This window comes from Uloborus diversus, chromosome 2, assembly GCF_026930045.1.
Source record: "Uloborus diversus isolate 005 chromosome 2, Udiv.v.3.1, whole genome shotgun sequence".
NCBI lineage: Eukaryota > Metazoa > Arthropoda > Arachnida > Araneae > Uloboridae > Uloborus > Uloborus diversus.
In genome coordinates, this window is record NC_072732.1 from 191253370 (window position 1) to 191277147 (window position 23778).

Here is a 23778-nt window from a genome sequence, read left to right on the forward strand (position 1 = left end):
CACACGACTTCACACACATACACTCACACACACCTACGTGCATACACACAGGTCTACGCACACACACAACTACTCACAAGTAACCACCCAGGAGGAGAAGCAGACTTGAGGGGGACAGGAGCCGTTTCTAGAAACAATAACTCCGATGAGTAGGGTCCTGTCTCAGTTCGTGATTGCGAAAAACATAATTTGAATTCAAAATTTCAGAATTCAAATTAAATTTTTTTTCTTTTTTTAATTTGAGGTTAGGATAGGTATAAAAATGCACTAATCTGGATAGTATTTCCATCTTTTCCACATCGTTAATTTTCCCCGACTTGCAACAAAGAGGTCGTGTGACATCCTGAGAATGAGTCGAACCCTCTTTAAGCAACTGCTTTTTGTTGACCGAATTTGTGAGCAAAATCTTGGACTAGTATTAGTCGAAAGTGTTTTCCAGCTACAAATGTAACCCCTATCTTCTTTCTCCCTTTTTTGTACAACTCATGGAAGTATATATGCCTATATCAAATGACCGCGGGCGCCAACAGTTCTTACGCATATGCTTCTGTATCATCTTTCTGCAGCATCCAAAACATGTCCGATGATCCTACAATCAGCTTCCTCGTGATTTGATGGAGCTAGAGGTGTCGTATTCAATGAAAATCAACGTCGAATCTTTAAGAGAAAAACAAGATGGTATAGGCAGTGCAATCATGAAAAACAATTCTATCTTCTTATCTGCATTCCGCTTCGTATCTGCGCACCACTTTAAATAAAAGGACAGTGGGACATAATAATGGGAAACAGCAGCGATAAAATTAATTTAAAAAACCCCCGACCGAGTAGCAACTGTAGAATCAAGAGGGAAAATTAAAAAACCTTTTAAAAGCCTTATATTATTAACTAGCCGCCTGCGGAGACCAGCTGGTCCACCTTTTTACGCCAGGAGTGCCGCCTTCGGCGGCTGCTTAAACAATTTAGCGACGACATTAATCAATGTTTTTCTCTATAAATCAGTATTATCATTCGTTTTTTACGCCTAAGTTGCCGCCATCGGCGGCTGCTTAAATTAATTTCGTGGCGGTGTCAATCAATCTATATCTATCTATATCATTAATAGTTTTAATAAAATATTTTCTAGATCTGTCTCCAGTTTCGTCGTTTGGAATATTTTTATAGGAGGGGGAGGGGAGACACAAACGACGTACTCTTTATGCAAATTTTGTCGAATAATAAAACAAAAAACACTTCCACTTTTATGTGAAAGCATTGTTTTTTCAAAGTCATGGTGTATGTGGGGGAGGGAGGGGGGCATTGACACCCAATGTGCAAGCAGCCACCTACGGCGGCTGTTTGGCTAACTTGTCATTTACCTTTTTACGCCAAGATTGCCGCCTTCGGCGGCTATCTACCTTTACAATCTCTCTACATTTTCTTATCCATCTCTATTTTTTTAACCTCCTCACCCATTTCCTAATAAAAACAAAGAACACTCATAAAACCGCTTTTTTTCATTTAAGTAGAGCAAAAAAAAAAAAATTTGAAATTCCCCGTAGTGTGCAAAAAGTAGCGTTTGACAAAGATAAAAAAAAAATCTCGCTGTTTTTATTGAATTAATGCGCACAACTATGAAATGTAACGTAATATAGATACAGCGAAAGGTCCAGCTTGGGGGGGGGGGGATGAAAAAAGAAATAAATGCAATCCCTAAATAAAACAAAAAAAAAAGGAAAAAAAAAGCAAGCGCTGCCGAAAAAACGCGTGGTCATCACGTCAGAAAATGAAGTAAGCTATATAGTAAAAAAAAAAGATTAACATTGCTTGCGATTAAGATGCCATCGTAAATATCGAATCGAAACCCAAGTAGTGACGTCACAGGCCTAAAAGATTGAAGAACGTTTTTTTCGACTGATGCGTGAAAGGACATGATGTGTTCAGCATTAAAAATATTGTAAAAAAAAAAACTATTGCGTATTTTTAAGAACTTTTTTCTTCTGAAGAGGGCGAAATGGTTTTACTATTACCAACTTAAATTTCAGAAATGAGGCTTTAATACTTCTCGCAGGATGATATTAGAAAAAAATAAAACCCAGGAAAACATGCAAATTAAAGGTTTTTTCAAAAATTCATAAAAAATACAAAAATTGCTCTATCTTCAAAATTTTTTTTGTTCATCATATTTAAAATTAAATTTCCGACACTAGTATCAAAAATATTTGTCTGGCGCGATTGGTTCGGGGTCTGTGAGGTTAAAAGTACTAAAAAGTGCTAAAAATCACATAAAAATTTTTTCTAATTAAAATATCAAAAATCGAAGCCCGAGGTGCACAACTTCAGCAAAAACTACACCTGTATACCAAATTTCATCTTTCTAGGCCTTACCGTTTTTCCGGGATGCCGCTACACACACACAAACATCTTATTTTATTATATGTACTAGCCGCCTTCGGCGACCAGCTGGTCCGCCTTTTTACGCAATTCGCCTTTTGCGCCAGGGTTGCCGCAGCGACGGTATTAATCAATGTTTTTCTCTATATATCAATATTATCATTCGCCTTTTTACGCCAATGTTGACTTTTTCGGCGGTTACTTAAAAAAAAATTGTCGATGGTATTAATCAATCTTTTTCTCTATACATCAATATTATCATTCGCCGTTTTACGCCAAGATTGATCGGCGGCTGATTAAATAAATTTTGTGTTGAATAAAGTATTTTCTAGATCTACCTCCCGTTATGTCCTTTGGCATATTTTTAAGGGGGGGGAGGGGAGGCACAAAGGGCATCATACTCTTCATGCAAATTTTGTCGGAAAATAACAAAAAGCATTTCCACTTTTATGTGAAAGCATTGTTTTTTCAAAGTCATGGTGTGTGTTTGTTTGTGGGTGGGGGGCTATTGATTCCCCGTTGAAGTTCCTCTATTTCTTACTGTCCATCTACTGTATCCACCTCTATATATGTCCACCTTTCGTTCTCTCTAACTATCTATCTATACGATCCATGCATATCTACCTCTGATAGTAATTAACAATCCTTTCTATGTAAAAAAAAAAAAAAAAAATTTTGCCCACTTAATATCATCTCTCTATCTATCAAACATAACCACCAATCCCTACAAAAATCATGCAAAAAACCGCGGGCTTTATTTATTTACTTAAAATTACACGCAAAAAAAGGCTCTGTGTTCCCTGTAGTGTGCAAAAAGCAGCGCTTGCAAAACATAAAAAAAAAATCACCGCTTTTATTGAATTAAAATGCGCAAAAATATTTGACCAAAAATAAATATAGCAAACAGTCCAGAAAAAAAAAAAAAAAAAAAGTTGGGAAAAATAAAGATATAAAATTTCTCTGAACGATAAAAAAAAAAGTGAAAAGAAAGCAAACGATTTCAGTTAGGTCACGTGATGAGGAAGTGCGGAACTCAGCCGGCAATGCTTACAGGTCGCGTCGTGTTCTGGATTTAAAAAATTATAAAAAAAAAAAAAAAAAAAACTTTTGGGTATTTTTAAAAACTTTTTTCTTCTGAAGGGGGCGAAATGTTTTACTATTACCAACTAAAATTTTGGAATTGAGGGCTCAATACTTTTTGGAGGATGAGTTTCGAAAAAAACTAAACCCAGAAAAAAATGCGAAATAAAGGTTTCTTCAAAAATTTATAAAAAATACAAAAATTGCTCTATCTTCAAAATTTTTTCATTCATCATATTTAAAATTAAATTTCCTACACTATAGTACAAAAAATATTTGTGTGGTGCGATTGGTTCGGGGTCTGTGAGGTAAAAAGCACTAAAAAGTGCAAAAAAAACGCATAAAACATTAAATAACTTTTTTTCTATTAAAAATATCAAAAATCGAAGCCCGAGGTGCACAACTTCAGCAAAAACTGCACCTGTATACCAAATTTCATCTTTCTAGGCCTTACCGTTTTCCCGGGATGCGCGCCACACACACACACACACACAAACATCTTATTTTATTATATGTATAGAAGATAGAAGATAGATGGCACCCGCACGGCTTTGCCAGTAGTAGAAAATTAAAAGGTCTTTTGGTTCGCCTGTGCGATGAATTTCTCGCCAATTGGTTTTTCCATGTTACGGTTCCATGTTATGATAACTTGGTAATTTACTCGTCCATCTTCTGCTCGAGAAAATGTTCTTAAAATTGGAATAGAAAAAGAATAAAATCGTATTTTCGAGAACTCGCTTCGAGATGCACACCCCAATGCTACGAACTAATTCTGCGCCAAATTTCATGAAAATTGGACGAATGGCCTAGGCGCTATGCGCATCAGAGAAATCCGGACAGAGATAGCCAGACAGAGAGACTTTCAGCTGTATTATTAGTAAAGAACATAACGAAAATCAATGTTATATAGGTATTTTATTTGCCATTAAATAAAAACTGGCAACACATAAAAATTTTAAATCATTGCGTTTTATTTCCTTGTCGGGGGCCGTGGTAGCCCGATCGGTAGAGTGTCGGACTCGGGGCCGGAGGGTCCTGGGTTCGAACCTCGATGGTCGAAGATCCACCGTCGTCATTAAAGGGGACTGGGCGACGTGAAATATGCTCGTGGTCTCAATGTCCTCCAAGTGAAACGATACCTCTAGGGGTGCTAGCACTAGATAGCTATTAGCTCCTAGACTAGTTCTAAATTCTCATTCAGGGGCGCCGACTAGCAAAAATCATTGGGGGGGCTGACCCAGTCATCACCGGGGGTTTAGGGGGTTATGTAATCCCATGGAGGTTCCCCCCCCCCCCAAATAAAGGTCGATTGTTGTGCCTTGAAAATGCCAATTTACATATTTTCTGGTGTGTATAATTTAAAAAACAAACAGTATGTGGCATGGAGTTTTCAAAGTAAAACAATCCAAAAATTGGTATACAAATTTTTCTGGTTCAACTAGATCATGTCACTTGTCTTAGTAAGAGACATTTTTTTGTTCTATTTTATGGGGAGTCATGCAGTGCCATAGCTAGGCATGGAAAAGGTAGGGCGCTTGACTTGCATTGAAGGGCACTGCCAGAGACGCCGACTTAAAAAATATCGGGGGAAAGGGGGCATGCCGCAGAAAATTTTCTAAATTTGAGATGAAAAATAGTGAGTTTTAAAGTTTTTTTAAAATCATATAATCAACATTAGAACCTCGAAAACTCGACAAGCCCGACACATATTTTTTGGCTTCGAAAAACGGAAGAAATAAATGCAAACACACACAGTATTTTTGTAAAAAGGAAATTTAATTTACGCATGCTTTTTAAGACCAGTTGTTTTTACATTAGTGATATCGGCTAACATATTCAAGTGTAAACGCAGTCTCTCAATGTCTAGGTCATTTTTGAAAAACTCAGTTGATTTTTCAAAATGTTCTCTTCTCTTTCACCTCTGTTTAATAAAAGCAAGCACTCTTGTTCAACTGCAATGACCTGTGTGCGTCCAGTTGATGTAAATCGCCCAATAATGCAAAATTGCACCATTTTACAAACCTCAATGTATATTGCCTTGTAGTACAGTCAACTCCCGTCTTACGCGAGGGATGCATTCCAAGACCTCTCGCGTAGGTCGAATTTTCGCGTTGTGGAAAAGGGTATGTGTAAATTTTTTTATAAACGTACCCAATTATTTTAGGCACTTGTAAACACCCCCTCAAACTGTTAAAAACCATCTCTTAACTAACTGTACATTACTGTCTCTGACATAAAGAACTGAATGTTTACTTGTATTTAAAAAAAAACGTTTTATTCAACATAAAATACTGCTACGATGTACAAAATCAATGATTAATGGGAAAGAAAGAAAAACCGGTATACGGTAGACACAGTATATAGTAAGAAAAGCAAATGCATCTTTAGTTGTACAGTCGATCAATTAATGATATTCGTGCACAATACATGAGCAGTTTCCATTTTCATAAATTTTTGCAAGACACTACTCGGTGATTTCCTTTTCTTGACTTGTAATTGTATGTACGAAAGAATCACTCATACCTAATTCTCGTGCTACCTTCAACGCATTTTTTAGTTGACCATCAGCTTTTCAAGAAGCTCTAGCTTTTCTTTAATTGTCATGAAACTTTCTCTTTTTATCTTCACAAACTTTAGAGGAAATAGCGCTCTTAGGTGTCATTGTATTTCATTAACTTTCGCATTTAAAATGAAAAGGGAACTTCTACTCTCAGCGATGCTAAAAGGATAAAGATCCATTCATGGAAAAAAAATTTTTAGTAGCCAATAACAAAGCTGATACGAACACACCACGATTCCCTTCCGAGAATTTTCGTGTTGCGGTGAGGAATTCGCGTTAGGTCTGAATAATGGAGAAAAAATCGTGTTATAGCTATTTCGCATAAGTAGCGCGAGTCAAATGTTTTCCTTTGGGATTTTGAGTTTGCGGTAAGCTGCCTTTATTGTTTTCATACTTCTTTGGTACACGTCGATTCCGATTAAGGGAAGGATCATCATTTTGTGAAGGTTTTCTTTTAAACACGATTCCCAAAAGTATTCAAAACTATCACGTCTCCCATTTTATATGCAAATCAAACTCTCATATATATTTTTCCAGATCAGCAACACTTAGGTGAGCGCGCCGCAGCGCTGCCCACCGGCAACAGACTTGACCCGTAAGTTCGCGCACTGGGACAAATTTTTACAGTACTCGCAGCACTGTAACACTATCATCATTCGCACCTGCTTACACAACCGTAATAATTATTTGTTTTAACTCATTACTGAATATATTTTACAAGGTAAACTATCTTCAAAACAAGGAAAATAAAAGATAAATTTATGAGTTTAGAAAGCATAATGTAACTTATAATTTTCTTGATTTATTGGGGGGGGCTCTGCCCCCTCAAAAATATTTTTGAGGGGGCTCGGGCCCCCTCAAGCCCCATGGAGTCGGCGCCACTGTTCTCATTAACTGTTCGATCCGGTGATGGTGCTGCCATCTATCGGTATATACAATAATGGAGGCAAGGCACTTAGTATGCAGTCCTCGACATAAATTCAGTTGTAGTCAGTTGTGACTCTGAATAGGAATAGGAATTTCCTTGTCGGCCAACAATGAAATAAAACGCAACCAATCGTTTGAATTAAGAAATAGCCGTTATTAAAATCTGCTTGAAAAAAAAAAACGTTATAATTCGAATTCTATGAAACATGGAAGTTCCAAACATATTCTATCAGACGCGGAAAAAAAATTCTCTTTATTTTGGTATTAAAGTTTTAAAAATCTAACTATGTTTCCACTGCCAAAATCGCGGAAAATCTTTTAGAGGTTTTTAATTAATATCTTCATTAATTAATGTCACCCAAAGATGCGACCTTGCTAAGAACACTCTTGATCAACTCTCCTTTCGAACAAATTTTATTTTTCAAAATTGGTCCATCCGTTTAGGCGCTAGAGAGCCACAGACAGGCACACAGATACACAGACACGTCAAACTTATAACCCCCTTCTTTTGTGTGTCGGGGTTAAAAAAAAGAAACCAGGTAAGTCAACATGAGTAGTTCCCTTAAAAAGGACAAAAATGGTAACAGCTACTTCGGCAATGGGATTTTTTTTCGCTAATTTGGCATGTTCCACGTTATGATAATGCTCCGTCCACCGCTCTCCCGATTTTTAAAATTTTAGAAACAAACTGCAATGAAGGTAAAATTTTATTAAAATACATAGTTTTCAGTGAAAGTAAAATTAGGATTTATGATGGTTTAGACACATTTATGTCGTCATGAAAGATAATTGTTTTCTCCCCTGTTTTTTTAAATGCACTGAACACCATTGTATATACACATATCCGGGGATATTTCGATAATTGGGAATCTGGCGATCTTTCTTCATTGGCGTCAATTTTTGGCTCTAGCGCCTGCGCGAGAGGTATTTTTCTTTGCACATCAAAACAAAGAGATCGGAAGCATCTAATCACATAGAATTACTATAAATCTGCAGGGTTACCTAAATAAAGTTCTTTACTCTAAAAATGAGACGACTGCGCCAGATTCCCAATTATCGAAATATCCCCACATATCCTATATATGACATTTACACATTCATAAAACATTTAATTTATCATAGTTATATGTTTCGAAGTCGGTCACAGTTGCAATACATAACTTAAATATGTACGTCAGAGCCAGAACAAATTAAGTCACACATCGTTACTTTACAAGAGAGAGGGAAAACGTTTGTTTGGCGCTTGCAAAGGATGGGACATGCGCTCTTTCAACACTAGTGTGGCATACGTCAGACAGCACGCACCTAACCTAACTTTGCCCCCGAGCCTTGAGGTCACTTTGGCTCAGTGGTTAAAGCACTGGAAAAAGTGGTTAAAGCACGGAATAGGATTCTACATACAATGCACTAATAATCGGAAAATCGTAATTTTTGAACTAGTCTGGCTCTGAGGTACAACGAAACACCAAACATAAATTACTATTACGTAATGAACATCCAGTTCTGAGTTCTATTTTAACTAAACTACTAAGATGAGGATAAAATTCGTAGATGATACAAAATTGTACCCTTTTTTACAGCAATTTAATAAATGTGAATAAAACTCTGAAGTAACTGAAACCTGAAGTTTTACCTTTAACGCTTCATCTGGAGTTTTAGGAATTATATGAGGCACTATTTGGTCTTCTGTAAATTTACTCAAGTCGCACGTTTGTCCGTAGCAAAATGCAATTCCGTAAAAGCAAACGATAAATATTTGCACTGCACTTGCAAGCATCATCTTAAAACACGTTTAACCTTAAGAAGCACAACTCATAAATCATAAAATTTTTTCATTCTCAAAATTCACTTAAACATTAATTTCACTCTTACTACCTTGTACTGAAATGCAAATTCTATTAAAACACGAGCTCGAGTTTAGTGGATTTTCATTTTCTTTGCTGGCCACTAGAAAACAATAAAATAAAATACTAGTGTTGTATACTGCCATCTAGGGAGCGAATATCGAAAGTTTTCTAAAAAGAGCGCAAAATTCTATGCAATCCTTTCAATTGTCAATTAATTGTCAAAATATGAAGAAAAAAGCTAAAATTAAATTTAATTTTAATTTGCACATAATTAAACTACATGTGTGAAAAATCTAAAAGAATACACTGAAGCATAGATATAACAGGGATGCTCGGTGCACAACAGCCCAGGGGCGTGCACAGAAATTTTGGAGCCTGTCACAAATGACTTTTACCATGGGTGCCCACCTAGGGGGGGGGGGTCATAGAGCAGTATGTGGCATTGAAATTTTTAGAGGGGTTGTTTTAAAGGGTATTTTTTACTTTTTTGCGGGGCTCTTGTTTGAGGGGGGTGCGCCCTTGCTCTTCGGAAGATGGGCCCCCCTGAGAAACACCTATTTGAAGTTATATATATATATATATATATATATATATATATATATATATATATATATATATATATATATATATATATATATATATATATATATATATAAATTTCACAAGACAGCAATTTTTTTCACAATTAAAAGTTGTGTAGAAAACCATAGGCGGATTTAGGACTGAGTTCCTGGGGGGGCAGGATTTTTTTTTAGCAACATTTTTATTGCCCCCCCCCCCCACTCCCATGTTTTTGTCTGTTTCCTGTAATGCATAAGTCCATGCTTTATTTTTTTGTGTGTCGTTTCCATTAATGTGTGTTTTCATGCTGTCCTTTTTGAATTGACCTTAAGAGAGGGAGCTGGTATCAAGAGAGAGACGCAGGGCTCCCTTTTGAGTGAGAAATAAAATATATCCAATTTTAGAGGGCCGGGGGTTTTTCTCTCGGAGGAAATTTTGTAAAATGGATATAAAATTCTGCATTTTAAAGCCTTATAAAGGTTAATTGGATAGACATAGAAATTGATAACTAGATTATACAGTTGTACAGTGTTGTTCAAACTTTGTAAGAAACAGCCATAAATCAGAACAGTCGCATTGAAAGAAAAAATAAACTATAGAATTCTCATTACAACAAACTTCTTTTAATTATAAGTAGTGCAGAAAACGAAAAGGAATAGAGTTAGTGTATCATTTTTTTCCCCTGGCTAAACAGATTAACAATATGCAGTAGAAGAAATTGGAGCCTACTTTGCTTAGGATCTAATTATTTTCAAGGACTCTAGAATGGATAAAATTATTTAACACACTTCTTTTGTACTTTCCAGTCTCTGATATTTTTGTACTTGATTGTAAATTTTTACAGTCCTGTTCTAACTTTGTGAGAAATAGCTATTTTAAATTTAAAAGAAAAAAGAAACCATAGATTTCTCATGACAACAACTTTTCTTCAGTTGCAAGTGGGGCAGAAAACGAAAAGAAATAGCAGTAGTGTGTATTTTTTTCCGTGCTAAACAGATAGACAATATGCAGAAGTAAAATAAAAGCAATCAATAACAAAAGAATTTCCAAAATACTGCATTCGGAATTGAATAAATAGCAAGATATGAAACATGTGAGTCACAAGAATTTATTTCAAATAATATGTTTCAAATGTGAGGACCATGATTTTTACATTTTTAATACAAGGCAAGGAGCTGAATTTGACATATTTTGGCATTCCTCCCCCCTCTACCATTTGTTAGAAATGTTAAAATTTAAGGTTTGTAGCCACACGTTTCCAAATATTCAAGGTTTTCAAGTACTTAAAAATGAAATTAGTTTTTTCACGCAATATCCATTTTTAAGGAACGAATCATAATTTTTTTTTTGGGGAGTTAGGGACCCACTTCAAAGCAGGGGCCCTAAGCAATAGCTTGTTTATCTTATAGGCAAATTCTGCCCTGTTTGTAATTCACTCTTACCTGTAAATTTATGCTTGATTTTTTGTAATTTTTACGAAAAATTCGTCAGTTTTTACAGCTAAAGGATTTTTACGATTTTACCAATCTTTGTTAGGTTTTTATAGACTGTTATAAAATGTCAGCAAATTTTTCCAAAACTTGTGATGACTCAATCATTTAGATTTCAATAATGACAAGGACTGACTCACTTAGACTTAGATGATTATGACTTACTTTACTTTTTAAACAGTATTTATAAAGTTAGTAAAATTGTACTCTCCCTCTAAGTAAAAAGATTCATTTAATCAGAACACTCAGATAACTGAAATTTATTCAGTTTGTGGTAGTGTTTATTCTCTCTTCTTTTCTCTTTAAAAAAGAGAGAGAGAAGGGAAAAAAACTATGTTTTTTAGAATTTCTCAAAAGGCCACTTAATCTACTAAGAACATAAATATTATGCAAAAATATATTTGAAATGTGGACACAAATCATAACGAGTAGTTCTGTTAGTGGGAATGAGGGGGGCGGGGAGTTTTTTCCCCTTTGCTTTAGGTTCTAATTTGTTAAAATAATCGTCAATTATTATAAGTGTTGCAGCTTAATGTATAGCTTGCTTAGCCTATATTTTCATTCATATACTTGCCCAAATTATTTTCAGTCCAAAATAGTGAATTTAGACACATTTTCAGCACCCCAGTGACAGCTGTACTATTTGTATTTAATGTTCGTTTTTTTCCCCCTTTTCTTTTCTCCCATCAGAAAAGGATATTCGCTTTTCTCTTCATTTTCATTTAACTATTCAAAGATTAAAAAGTCATGTTTTTTTTGTTTTAAGATTTTGGAAGATGTGTTGTTACTATATAAAGTCCTCTCAAAACTCGGGGGCATTGCCCCCTATGCCCCCCCCCCTATAAATCCACCCATGCCCTTCTGAACCATTCAAAAAAAATTAATAATGTTTTTTTAATTTTTGGAAGATGTGTTGTTACTACATGAAGTCCTCCCAAAACTGGGGGGGCATTGCCCCCCTCCGCCCGCCCATAAATCCGCCCATGTAGAAAACGAAGAATAGAGGTTGGGTAATGTTTTGTTTTTTATTCGTCCTTGACAGAATGAGAGTATGCAGTAGAAGTAAGGTTAAAAGCAAGCAATTTCAAAAGAACTTTTAAAACACTAAATTCGGGATTATAAATAGCAAGATTTCCTTAATCTCCAAACTCCAAAATGTATCTTAAGCAGAATGTTACAGAAACGTGAGAATCATGATTTTTGCATTTTTTTTGGTACAGGATGTAGCAAGGAGCTGAATTTGGACCTTTTTGGCAGGATTTAACCTCATTTTTAACGACGATTATCGAGTGAAGCCTTGGTAATACATACTGTATGTATGTATACAGTAGTGTAGCTGGAAAAAAATATTTGAATGACCACACCTCTTTCTTTTGGGTAGATGTCATGGTTGACAGATGTTTGTTTTGGAGTCAAAAAAGGTCAGTTTCGACACATTAATCCAATTTTTATGTTTAAAGCAGGCGTTTTATGATTATATTACTTTTGTTAATTTTATGTTATTTAAGGTAGGATAGTTTTAATGAACATTTCTTTATTCTCGTGTTTAACATTGTGACCTGTTTTTTTTTTTTTTTTTTTTTTTTTTGTAGCTGTTAGTTATTTATTTTGTGATTTACATTTTTTTAAAAATGCAACCTAAAGTACAGATTTTTTTTTTTTTTTTTCACCTGTGACCATACTACGCTTGTATACATGATATTTCTATTTAGAATTAGTGCACTGTTTCACGTAAGTTTAATTTTTCAAAATTTCCACCGTAACAAACAGTTTTTTTTTATATATACAGTAACATTTAATAACTTAACTTTTTGACGTGCTGAAATAGAACCTGCGATATTTGGAATAGAAAACATATCTTACCATTCGGCAACTGAGAAATATCTTAAAAAACGAACTTTAATTGCTTTATACATCCAAACCAGAATAAAGTTTTTTTTTTTAATTCATTTTTCATAGCCACATATTTTTCTACTTTTAGATGATTTTAGTCATTTTTCCTTCAAAGAATATTGCTGATCTAATGAAACATTTCGAATATACGTGAGTATGTCGTGCAGAGAGACCACTTGTAACTTGTTAAATGAACGAAGTCGTTCAAATGAACGAGTTAAATGAACGGATCAAAGGAATGAAGGGTCCTCTGATGAACGGATCATTAAAAAGAACGACATTGCCCACCTCAAGTACGTATGTATGTGCTTATGTATCTCGCATAACTCAAGAACGGTATGTCCTAGAAAGTTGAAATTTGGTACGTAGACTCCTAGTGGGGTCTAGTTATGCACTCCCTTTTTGGTTGCTTCAAAGGGGCTCTTTCACACTTAATTGGGGGGAAATCATTGTTAATTTCAATGCAAACTCAAGTGATGTTATAATTTGGCAAACACTTTTCAATATATCGCCAAGGTTTTTGATCGCCAAGCTTTGTCGCCAACTTGGCGACAAACTTGGCGTTTTTTTAACTTCCTCTTACGAAGTAAAGGAAATATTGTATTCGCAAAAACATTTTGACCCAAAAATCGGTCTTAATTTCCATTTTTCTTGCCCCCCAATGAATGTTGAGTTTTTTTTTTTTTTTCAACCCAACCACACGTGGGTATATGCCCAAGAACGTATAAACACCCGAAATATCCATTTTAACGATCCCCGAATTAAATACGACGAGTTTTCTCGTGACGTCTGTATGTAAGTATGTATGTGCGTATGTATCTCGTATAACTCAAAAACGGTATGTCCTAGAAAGTTGAAATTCGGTACGAAGACTCCTGGAGAGGTCTAATTGTGCACCTCTCCTTTCGGTTGCGTTTGAATGTTCCAAAGGGGATCTTTTACTCCTTTTTTTTGGGGGGGGGGAATCATTGTTAATTTCAGTGCAAACTCAAGTGGTGTTATAATTTGGCAAGCACTTGGTGATATATCGCCAAGTTTTTTCGCCAACTTGGCGACACATTTAGCTATATAAAACTATTGGCGATATTTAAAGAGTTAACCATTGAATCACATTAAAATGTCCAATATTGGGAAAATTAATCTGTTTAAAACGGTTTTTTTTTTTTTTTTTTGCTTCGGTTCACAACACACTTGAGGTAAAAATATTTAAAGTTTCTTTGCTTACTCCAAGGCACTGTTATCATTAAATTGGCGTAAAAAGAAGTCATCTGATGCACACTTCAGCTCGTTTTTACAATTTTCAAGGCTTTCAAGCACTTGAAAATTGAAATCGTTTTTTCAAGTATTCTTCATTTTTCAAGAACACATTGTGCCATTTTTCGTAAGTTGGGTCCTCCCAACAATGCGGGGGCTTTAAGCTATAGTTTGTTCAGTTTATAGGTACATCCATTCTTGTTTAGGGGATGCCCTGAAGTGAAAATTGGTAAGATCTGATATGAGATAATTCCGCGTGACTTCAGTCTCATTTTTACTTCCTTTTACATAGTAAAGGAAATATTGTGTCAGAGAAAAAAAATTTCAGTCAAATATCGACCAAAATTTCTAATTCGCTCACCACCGATTGAATGTTGAGTTGTTTTTTCGGCCTTACCGCACGTGCACTGCATATGTACAGTCGGATCCCGACTTGTGCGAGGGATGCGTTCCAAGACTCCTCGCGTAAGTCGAAATTTCGCGTTGTGGAAAAATGTATGTATACAAATTTTTCAGACACATATTAAATTCTTTTAAACATTTGTAAACCCCCCTCAAACTGCACTAAAGCATTCCTCAACTATACTTTACAGCTTCTTACATAAAGAACTGAACTTTTAATGTCTTTAAAAAACATAAAATACTTTAGGATGCACAAAATAAATGATCGATGGGAGGGAAAGACATTTAAAAAAAAAAAAAAAAAACACGGTACGCACAGTATGTCGTAATAATAAACTGCTACACAATAGTAATACTGTAGAGTAGGCACAGTAATAATACCTATTTGTAATTTAAAAAATGAAGATGATGATGATTTATGCTCCACGATCAGATTGTTACTCTTGTCTAATACATTTTTAAATACGGTTGCTTCGCTTTTTCTTTTATAACCTTTCCATTTATGGCAACAGCCCCTCTTCCTCATCTCTTTAATTTTTTAATACACACACAAGAGCAGCTTCCATTTTCATAATATTTACTTTGCTTCGACTCTGCAAGCTTCAATATTGACACTAAGTTCTGAACTTATACGGATATCTTTTTGTTTTGACTTTTAATGGTACATATAGAAGTTTCACTCATACTTATTGTCGTCTTAACTCCCCCCCCCCCTTTTTTCGTGGGAAACTTTCTTTTTCTTCCTATCTCCATAAACTTTAGATGAAACAGCCACTAAGATGCCATTATATTTCATTAACTCTAATATTTAGAATGAAAAACAAAAAAGAAAGAAAGAAAGAAAAATATTCTTGGTTTTGACGAGGAATTCGTGTTAGCTCTAAAATTCCTTACTCGTGAGAAATCCGCGTTATAACCATTTCGTGTAAGTTGAATCGCGTTGTAGTGGGAGTTGACTGTACCTAAGAAGGTATCGAGGTCCGATTGTCCAAAACCTCCGTTTTGACAATCCCCGAGTTAATTTCCACGAGTTTTCTCGTGAAGTCTGTATGTACATATCTCACATAACTCAAAAATGCTACGTCGTAGAAAATTGAAATTCGGTATGTAGACTCCTAGTGGGATCTAGTTGAGCAACTCTCCTTTTGGTTGCATTCGGAAGTTCCAAAAGGTGTCTTTTCACTTTTTGGGGATAATCAGTGATGATTTTTGGGTATTTAGGTGTTTGATCAGTGTTTGGGCAGCCTCTAGTGATGTTATAATTTGGTAAACACTTGGCGATAGATTGCCAAGCTTTTTCTCTATATCGCCAAGTTGTAGACAAATCGAAAAAAATTATTTTTCAAATCTGGGCGTTTATTCCAAGCTCGTAATTCACCTTGCGAGATTAGTTCTGATCGTCTCACTAGATGGCGCTATAGGGGAAAAAGCGGTCTCGCAAAGAAATTCTCGCAAGTAGCTATTCCAATCGCTAAAAGAAGGGGAAAAGTGACTTTTCGGGCGCTTATTTGCGGAGCGAAATCTCGACTGCCCCAAAGTAGGTGAGATTGTGCGATTTTTGTAATACAATTTGGGAGTTTGTCTTTCGGAATGGTATTGGCTCGAGGAAAACGAATTTGGATGTTGCCAATCCCAGAGATGGTGCAGGGGGCAAGGGCAGTTTTAACCCCAGTGCAGGGTGTTAAAATTGCACTGGGGGGCAAGTGGTTTTCCGTTAAATTTTTGTGAAACAAAAACGGGAGTTAGTTTTTCTGAAAGGTATTGGCAAGCAGAAAACAGATTAGAATGTTACGAACCTTGAACATAGTAAAGTAGGGGGGGGGAGTGGTTGTACGTGGAATTTTTGTGATAAAATTACGGCAGTTGGTATTTTTGATAGGTAGACGAATTCTGATAGGCACGAGGAAAACGAATTAAGATGTGGCCAACCCCAAAAATGGTGCAGGGGGCAGAGGGGGGAAAGTTATAACTGCAAACATAAAACAGGTATATATGCAACATTTCTCGCTTTACAACAAGTTTCCAAAGCTTAAAATGCTTAATTCAACCAATAACAATATTATAATGCACAAACATCCGAATTAAATTGCAGACACGTGTTTCGGAGCTAATAAGAGTTTCCTTTTCAATGTAAAAAATGTTAGTTTGTGAATGAAAATGCATTCGGCTAAGGTTGATTACTTCCATTGATTCCACTTTCTTGTAATCAAACCCATCATTTAGGAACTAAGGTGAAAGGGGGGGGGGGAATCGGGGGCACTCCAAATTTTCAAGAGATAATGCATTTGAAATAATTAAGGGGCTAGGAATTTTCTATCCCCCCCCCTTTTTTTTTGACCGCTCGACGGTCTGCACAAATGCGTCTAGTGCAAATTATATAAAAAGCGTTTATAATTTTTATTTGTCTTTTGTACATTATCCCACTTAAAATTTAGTTTTTTCACAAAAGTACTAGTTGTTTCTGAAAATTGTATGAGTTTCAAGTTTACACAGAATAGGAAATCTTTTTTTTTTTTTTTGAGTTTTGGGAGGTGACATCACAAATTACCGCCCGGGTGTCACCCATGCTGGGTACGCCACTGACGTAGGTTTTTTTTTTTTTTTTTTGTCTTCTTTTGCTATAAAATCCTCCTCCCTCTTTTTTTTTCCTAAATTTTTTATTTATACCTACTGTCATTATTCAATTTCAATTGAATTCAATTTGTAAGAAAATTAATTTTTCTTTATTGAAATTTGATATTGATTAACTATAATTACAAAACAGTACAAAAGCTGGTAATTTCTGGGGAATTGTTTCCAAAACTTGATTCTCCATTTCGCCGACATCAAAAATTGGCAATATTATATGAATAGTGTATTCGATTATACTGTAAGCATTTGTAATTGGCCAAGATGATGCATTTCAAGGAAAAGAGAATGCTTCAAAATGCTCCTTTTTTCTATTCTTCTTCAATTTAGAATCTTTCCTTGGTTTGAACTTGAAAGTTCTTTATCAGCTGAAGTGAAACTATGATTGAAAAATTTATCCACTTCACGAATATTTTTCAATATACATTTAGAGAAGCAGAGTATTTATTTATTTTAAACTGCTCTTGTAACCAAGATTGCTGTTCTGACTTTTTAATCTTGAAAATAAAGATGGAATTATGTAATCATAGGTACAAGTTGCTTGTTTTGAAAATATCTTAAGATTGGGTCTTAGAAAACAATACCTAGAAAATGGAATTTGAAAACCGGGATAATGGAGAAATAAAAAATTCCATTTAGCATATGCTTATTAAATTATAATTTTAAAGGAGAAGAGAAAAAACTCTGGAATATGTCTTTGAGAATGTTGTTATAATTACAACTGAACGGGGAGGTTTGGTTTTTACATAACTAATCCTAATATGGAAGATTATATACTTTGTTATTAATGCTCCCATCCCCAAAAGCTACATTAGCACAACAAACCTTTTTACACTTTGTAGGTGCCTCCCTCCAAATATCGCAAAGACGCCCCCTCCAAAAGCAAGAGCCCCCAAATAAAAATACCCTCAACCCTTTAAAATTTCAATGGCACAGTCAGCGTTATGCCCTGATTGCATTTTAGTGTTTTATATATTCAATTTGAATTAGCAGATTTTTTTCATCAAGACTTTTGGATGCCTCTAAATCTTTCGCACTCTGCATTTCATTAGACACGACTACATAATATTCAATCCACGATTACGGACTATTTATATTTCTTCGTCTGCATTTATGATAGTTAAGATTTTTTTTTTAAAGTTATTATTATTATTATTATTATTATTTCGGTTATAGTTTCTTGGGAAAAATATATTTCATACAAGACGTTCTTACTAATATAGATGGTATTATATAGTAAATCCAACAAAATTTACGGTTCATTTTTATCTTATTTATGTATTGGCTGTTTTCCCCTCTTCAATTTTTGTTTTAGACACTGTAATATTGAAATATGCATAATATATGACTTACCTTTTGCCATTTGACTATGCTTTTTGCACCGGAGCCCTCGGCCCATTTTTTCTTTGTGTACTATTTTGTAAAATTCTTGGAGGATTGATTTTTAAGAACGCCTGGATTTGCATAAAGAAAAAAAAAAAAAAAATCGGTGTGATTCTTTGTAACGTAAAACGTATTCTTTGAAGTAGTATTCATTAGCGTGCCAGTCGTCAAAGTTCACGTTTTTCCGTGCAAGGATTAAACAAAACAAAACTAGCCGGCTGAAAGAGCATTGGTTGGAAGAAGTCACGTGTACTTCCTCGCTGTACAAATAGTTGAAAAACTCGTCGTCTCTTCGCAAGACAGCTGTGATTGGTTTAGAATATTACGTTGCGAGATTTTTTCGACAACATCGATCACGTGACGGGAAATCTCGAACTCGAAACGAGAATAGTTTGGAATGACCACCTAGTTTCAATTTGGCGCTATTGGCGATATTTAGACAGTTATCCATTGACTTTTTTTTACATTGTCGATATTGGGAAAATTAATTTTTGTAAAACGCCTTTTTGCACCGACAAACTAGGGGTAAAAATATTTAAAGTATTTCCTTGCTTACTCCAACTATAATCGTTAAATTTACGTTAAAAAAAAGTCATGTGATGCACACATCAGCTCGTTTTACAACTAACAACGTTTGAAAATGACTTATCTCGTTGAAATAGAAGGGGTGATAATCTAAATAAGAAATAAAGCAATAAAGACTTTGCAAAAAGCATTATTCATGCAACTACAAAACTGAAATATTTTATTATCTATTAGTGAAAGAGAACATCTGACGAACTACGGTAACGGTTCAGTCCATTCGTATGACAGGTAACAAAAGTTGACGCCAACGGGCATTCCGAAATCGTACTTTTTGCTTTCTTTCGTCAAATCAAACTTCAACCTGCTTTCGTAAGTCGAAAAAGTTCCCTTGGGTGCCTTCAGGACAGAATCTTGACAGTAAGCTAAAATCAATATTCTGTATGAATCTGGAAAAGAAAATCGTAGTCAACAATTTGTTGAACTGAAGCACTATAACTGAAGTTATTCATATAACATTCCACAATATAAAAAATATGTACAGTCATAGAAAAAAAAAACGAAACACTCGATCGTATTCATAGACTATTGACACTACAGACACGTGAGAGGTGTCATTGTTTCGGGAATAAAAAGTTCTACAAAATTATGTTAAAAAATTGTTGTTAAGGGGTCGTCTTCATATTAAAACGAGCATCAACTTCAAATTTTTCAATGAGAACCCCCTTTTTTTATCACATATTTGTGATCAGCATCCTTTTTTAACTTTGCATGCAAAGTTTTGTTTAATTCGATCCAGCCGTTACTTCAGAATCGAGTTTTGAAAAATTCCTCTCGTAATGTTAAAACGTATTTTGATATTTTTACTCATAACACAAAAACTAGATTAGGCACGGCAAAGATTGTTTTTTTATATCAAAATATGAATCGACCCAATAATAAAAACGCCCTTTACAACATCTAAAATGTAATTTTAATTTTTTTATGAATTATTTTAATACTTTTTGAAAAAAATATGATCTGAAACCATATTAAATTTTAACAGAAAAACAATCTAGAAGAGCTTTTGTGCGGGAATCCAAAATTTGAGCTCAAAATATTCAGTAGTTTTTGCACTATGCTTAAAACTTCATTTTTTCTTACTTTAGGGGACCGTATACTTTTTTAAAACAGAAATTATGAAAGTTGGTTTCTTCGTAAAAAAAGAAAAAAAAAATGTTCAACAAAATAAGCAAACCAATTATAACGTGGTTTTTCTACATTAGAGTTACGTCTATGAATTTTTTAAATGCATAAATTCATTCGTTGTCCCAGCAGAAAAACAACACAATATTGCAACCGTCAGTTTTTTGTGGATATCATTCGAACGTCAATGTGTAAATAATGCGAAACACTACTTCATTGTTTAATAAAAGAATATTTTACAGAATTTTTTTAATTAAAAGAGACACTTAAAATACTTCTGTTTTTTTTTTTTTTTTTTTTTTTTTTTTTTTTTTTTTTTTTTTGCCCTTGGAATAGACAGTGTAGAATTAATGGCTCTTCCCGGTAATAATTTGCTAAAAGGAAAAATTATTGCCTTGTCTAAATCGGGAAAAAGCACTCGAAAAATAGCCGACAAAGTGAAGTTTCGCCTTTAACAGTATCCAGATGGGTCAATAGGTAATATTTGCTCTTAGATAAGTTTACTGGTTTTTAGGAATTATTATTATTATTTTTTGTAAAGTATTTGAATAATTTTCAATGTGGTAGGAGAGGAAATTTTAGTAGCAGTAGAGGACCGCGTGCTTTGAGCCTCATTCTGCACGAAAGTAGTATTTGTAGCTAATTGTGAACTTTTTTTAACAAAACATTAATTTGCGTGTTAGATGAAGATGAGTTTTTGTCTATTCTTAGTTACAATTTAAATACTTTTTTTTTCTATTTATTTTCTCGGTCATTGTCCGTGCATTTCACATTAAAACTATTCTCGCAAGACAAAGATAAAATTTCAATTTTTTTTTTTTGAGCAATCACGATTGCTTATTGCTTTCATTTGACTGTTTTGATGTCCTATCATTTTATTTTCCCACCGCCACCCTCCGGACCGTCACCGTCGACCGGGTCCTCCAGATGCTGCTCCTATAGCGAAAGCCGTCTCCAGGTTGCATCCATCTCCTACACACACGCACATACATACACAACTACACACACACAAACACACATACACCTACACACACATACACACAACTACCCACACATTCATGCCTGCACACATACTCAAACACATATGCCTACGCACACATACACATACCCCCCCACACACACACACATTCATACACACAACTACCCACACACTTATGCCAGCACAGACAAACACACATACCCCTATACACAAACACACATACCCCTATACACAAACACACATACCCCCCGCACACAAACACACATGCCTACATACACACACTCGTGATTGCGAAAAACATAATTTGAATTCAAAATGTCAAAATTCAAATTTTTTTTTTTTTTAATAACGTGGAAAATATCGAGCAAAAAAAAAAATAGAGTTGTAAAAAATTATTGTTATCAACTACTAGATGCCTATCTTATTAAATGCATGTTTTTCAGAATCCAATATCTGAATATTCGGCTCCACCTTTATGACACTGGCACTCTAATTCAACTTTCTGGTCCTATTCTTTAAGCAAACAACGGGCCACATGGAAGAGCTGCGAGGGCTGAATGTGGCCCGCGTCTCCACTGTGGTCTGGTTATTCCATTCGATGGCTGCAGAGGGTCCTAATAATGAGCACAACAGCCTTGCACCGAACATCTGGATTAACCGAACAATGAAGCAGGTGTCATGTCATTGAAGCCGAGAGTGCCTAAAAACTGGTGGATGAAGAAAATGTATCTCACCAGTGAGATGCCGTAAACATACAGCAAATAAATATACTTTACCTACCAGTTTATTCGCACTCTTAGCTTCAATGAGGTGACTTCTGCATCCCGCACGATTAGTTTCGATTCCAGTCTACGAAATCTGTAGCAAGGACGAAATTGGAGTCTCTGGATAGATTAAACTGATCTGTCCCGGGTATGCTTCATGTAGTATTGCTATAGCTGCGCCAGCCTATAGCCTCACACTATAGGAGATGTTCATTTGCAAGTATATAGTACGCGATACAAAATCAAATAATACTAAGCTTTGTTTGCATCTGCTAAGTTACAAAATCGGAGAAATGACAAGAAGTCTGATTTCGGTTCACCTTGGTTTAAGCTAAAATAACTTTTGTCTTTTTAGATCACGGGTTGGACCATGTCGAAACTTGTTGCTAGAAATAGCATTGGGAAATTACTTTAATAAATTGTTTTTGAGAGTCATTACATGTTTAACTTAAACCGCCAATTGTGTTATGCTTTTTTAAAATTACCACGCATTATGATCTTCCGCATCAAATTTGGATTTGAAACAAATTCTCTTTTTTTTTATTACAAAAAAGCCGCTAAAACAATTACCGTGTTTGTCCACTGTGTTAATTTATATAATCAAATTTTTACCAAATAAAGTTCGAGTATGAACAGTTTGCTCATTAACGGGTATTTATATTCTTCTGTTTCTGTTTTATTTTTCAGATTGATGCTTCGTTCATTTTATGTATATAGAGCAAATTTTCACGGAATAAATAAACCTTGCTTCTCTCGTGTCTCCAATCTATTTAATGCAGCAACTTCCCACGTTGTGCGGTACATTTTTTATATTTTTGTGTGCGATGGCCCAAACTTCTGCCGATGTTCTGCGAAATTAAAAACGCGCAATTCCATTTGACATCAAAAGACTTTCTATTCATTCCAAAATAAACCTGTAACATAGGTGCAATACATTTATCAAACATATTCGCATCATGATTCTAGGTATAAAGTTTGATATTTACATTTCTTTGAGGCTAATTTGCTGAATGTTTATATAAGCAATCCAATAGGCTCATATTAGAAAAGGCAAAAAGTTCCATTAATTTTAATTTGTCCTTATTCGATTTACTAAACAACGATCTATACGATGGACCAGTCAAACCCGGTCCGTCATTCTTAGGTTAATCCTGATAGACAAAAATCAGTAAATATTTTAACTTTTTTTTTCAAAAAAAAAAAAAAAAAGTTTTCGACCGTAAATCGCTTTTTGGCGCACATTTATCAACCAAAAAGTATCGAATTACGAAAAAAAGAGAACTTTAAAAAAATCATGAATTGAGCTGGATAATCTCGATCTTTTCTTTGTTTACATTCCGTTACTTGATAAGCCGTGACCTTGAAAGAAGCGTTTTCAATGTGGTGACGGTCCCTAAAACGTTTTTCGTTAATAACTCCTGTTCTACTGCAAGGAATGCAGTGAAATTTCGTACCCTGGCTGTATTTTGCGGTCTAAACATATTTATGTAGTAAAAAAATAGGGGTTCCCATTTGAAAATCAAGAGTTGGTGCTCGTTTTGCTTTGTATATGGTCCCTTATCAAAATTTTACCAACGTAGTTTTAAAGAAGACTTTAAACCAAGTCGGATGACACCTTTCTTTCCTTTCTAGCAAGTATAATGGCCGAATAATTAAAAGTGTTTCGTTTTTTTTTTCTATGACTGTACCTACAGTGTGTTTATAAAGTCAGGGTGTCTGGTAAAGAAAATTCATTTTAAAAAACTGCTTGCTTCAGATTAAATGATAATTCTTTTGTTTAGTTTTAATCATTTTATCTAAAAAGTTTTTTTTTTTTTTTTTTCACGACGTTAACACACTTCTACGTGTGCACCTTTCGCAGTTCTGAAAAAAATTAGACTATTTTCAACTTTGCGTTAGGCATAGCGCTACAGATGAAAAAACGATTTTGTAT

The 23778-nt window shown here is 34.9% G+C and overlaps 2 protein-coding genes across 3 annotated transcripts in view; both read right to left on the minus strand.

Annotated features, from left to right (window-relative positions):
* LOC129217584 (protein D2-like) overlaps positions 1 to 8877 on the minus strand; it is a 38689-nt gene extending 29812 nt beyond the window's left edge. The window contains exon 1 of the mRNA XM_054851911.1: positions 8571 to 8877. Within this exon, the coding sequence (XP_054707886.1) occupies positions 8571 to 8717 (147 nt within the window). The 5' untranslated portion in view covers positions 8718 to 8877. The remainder of the gene's footprint in view (positions 1 to 8570) is intronic.
* A 10253-nt stretch (positions 8878 to 19130) lies between these two features.
* Positions 19131 to 23778, minus strand: part of LOC129217586 (uncharacterized) — a 34736-nt gene continuing 30088 nt past the window's right edge. For both annotated transcript variants that reach the window (XM_054851913.1, XM_054851912.1), the window contains exon 4: positions 19131 to 19366. In XM_054851913.1, the coding sequence (XP_054707888.1) occupies positions 19176 to 19366 (191 nt within the window). In that variant the 3' untranslated portion in view covers positions 19131 to 19175. The remainder of the gene's footprint in view (positions 19367 to 23778) is intronic.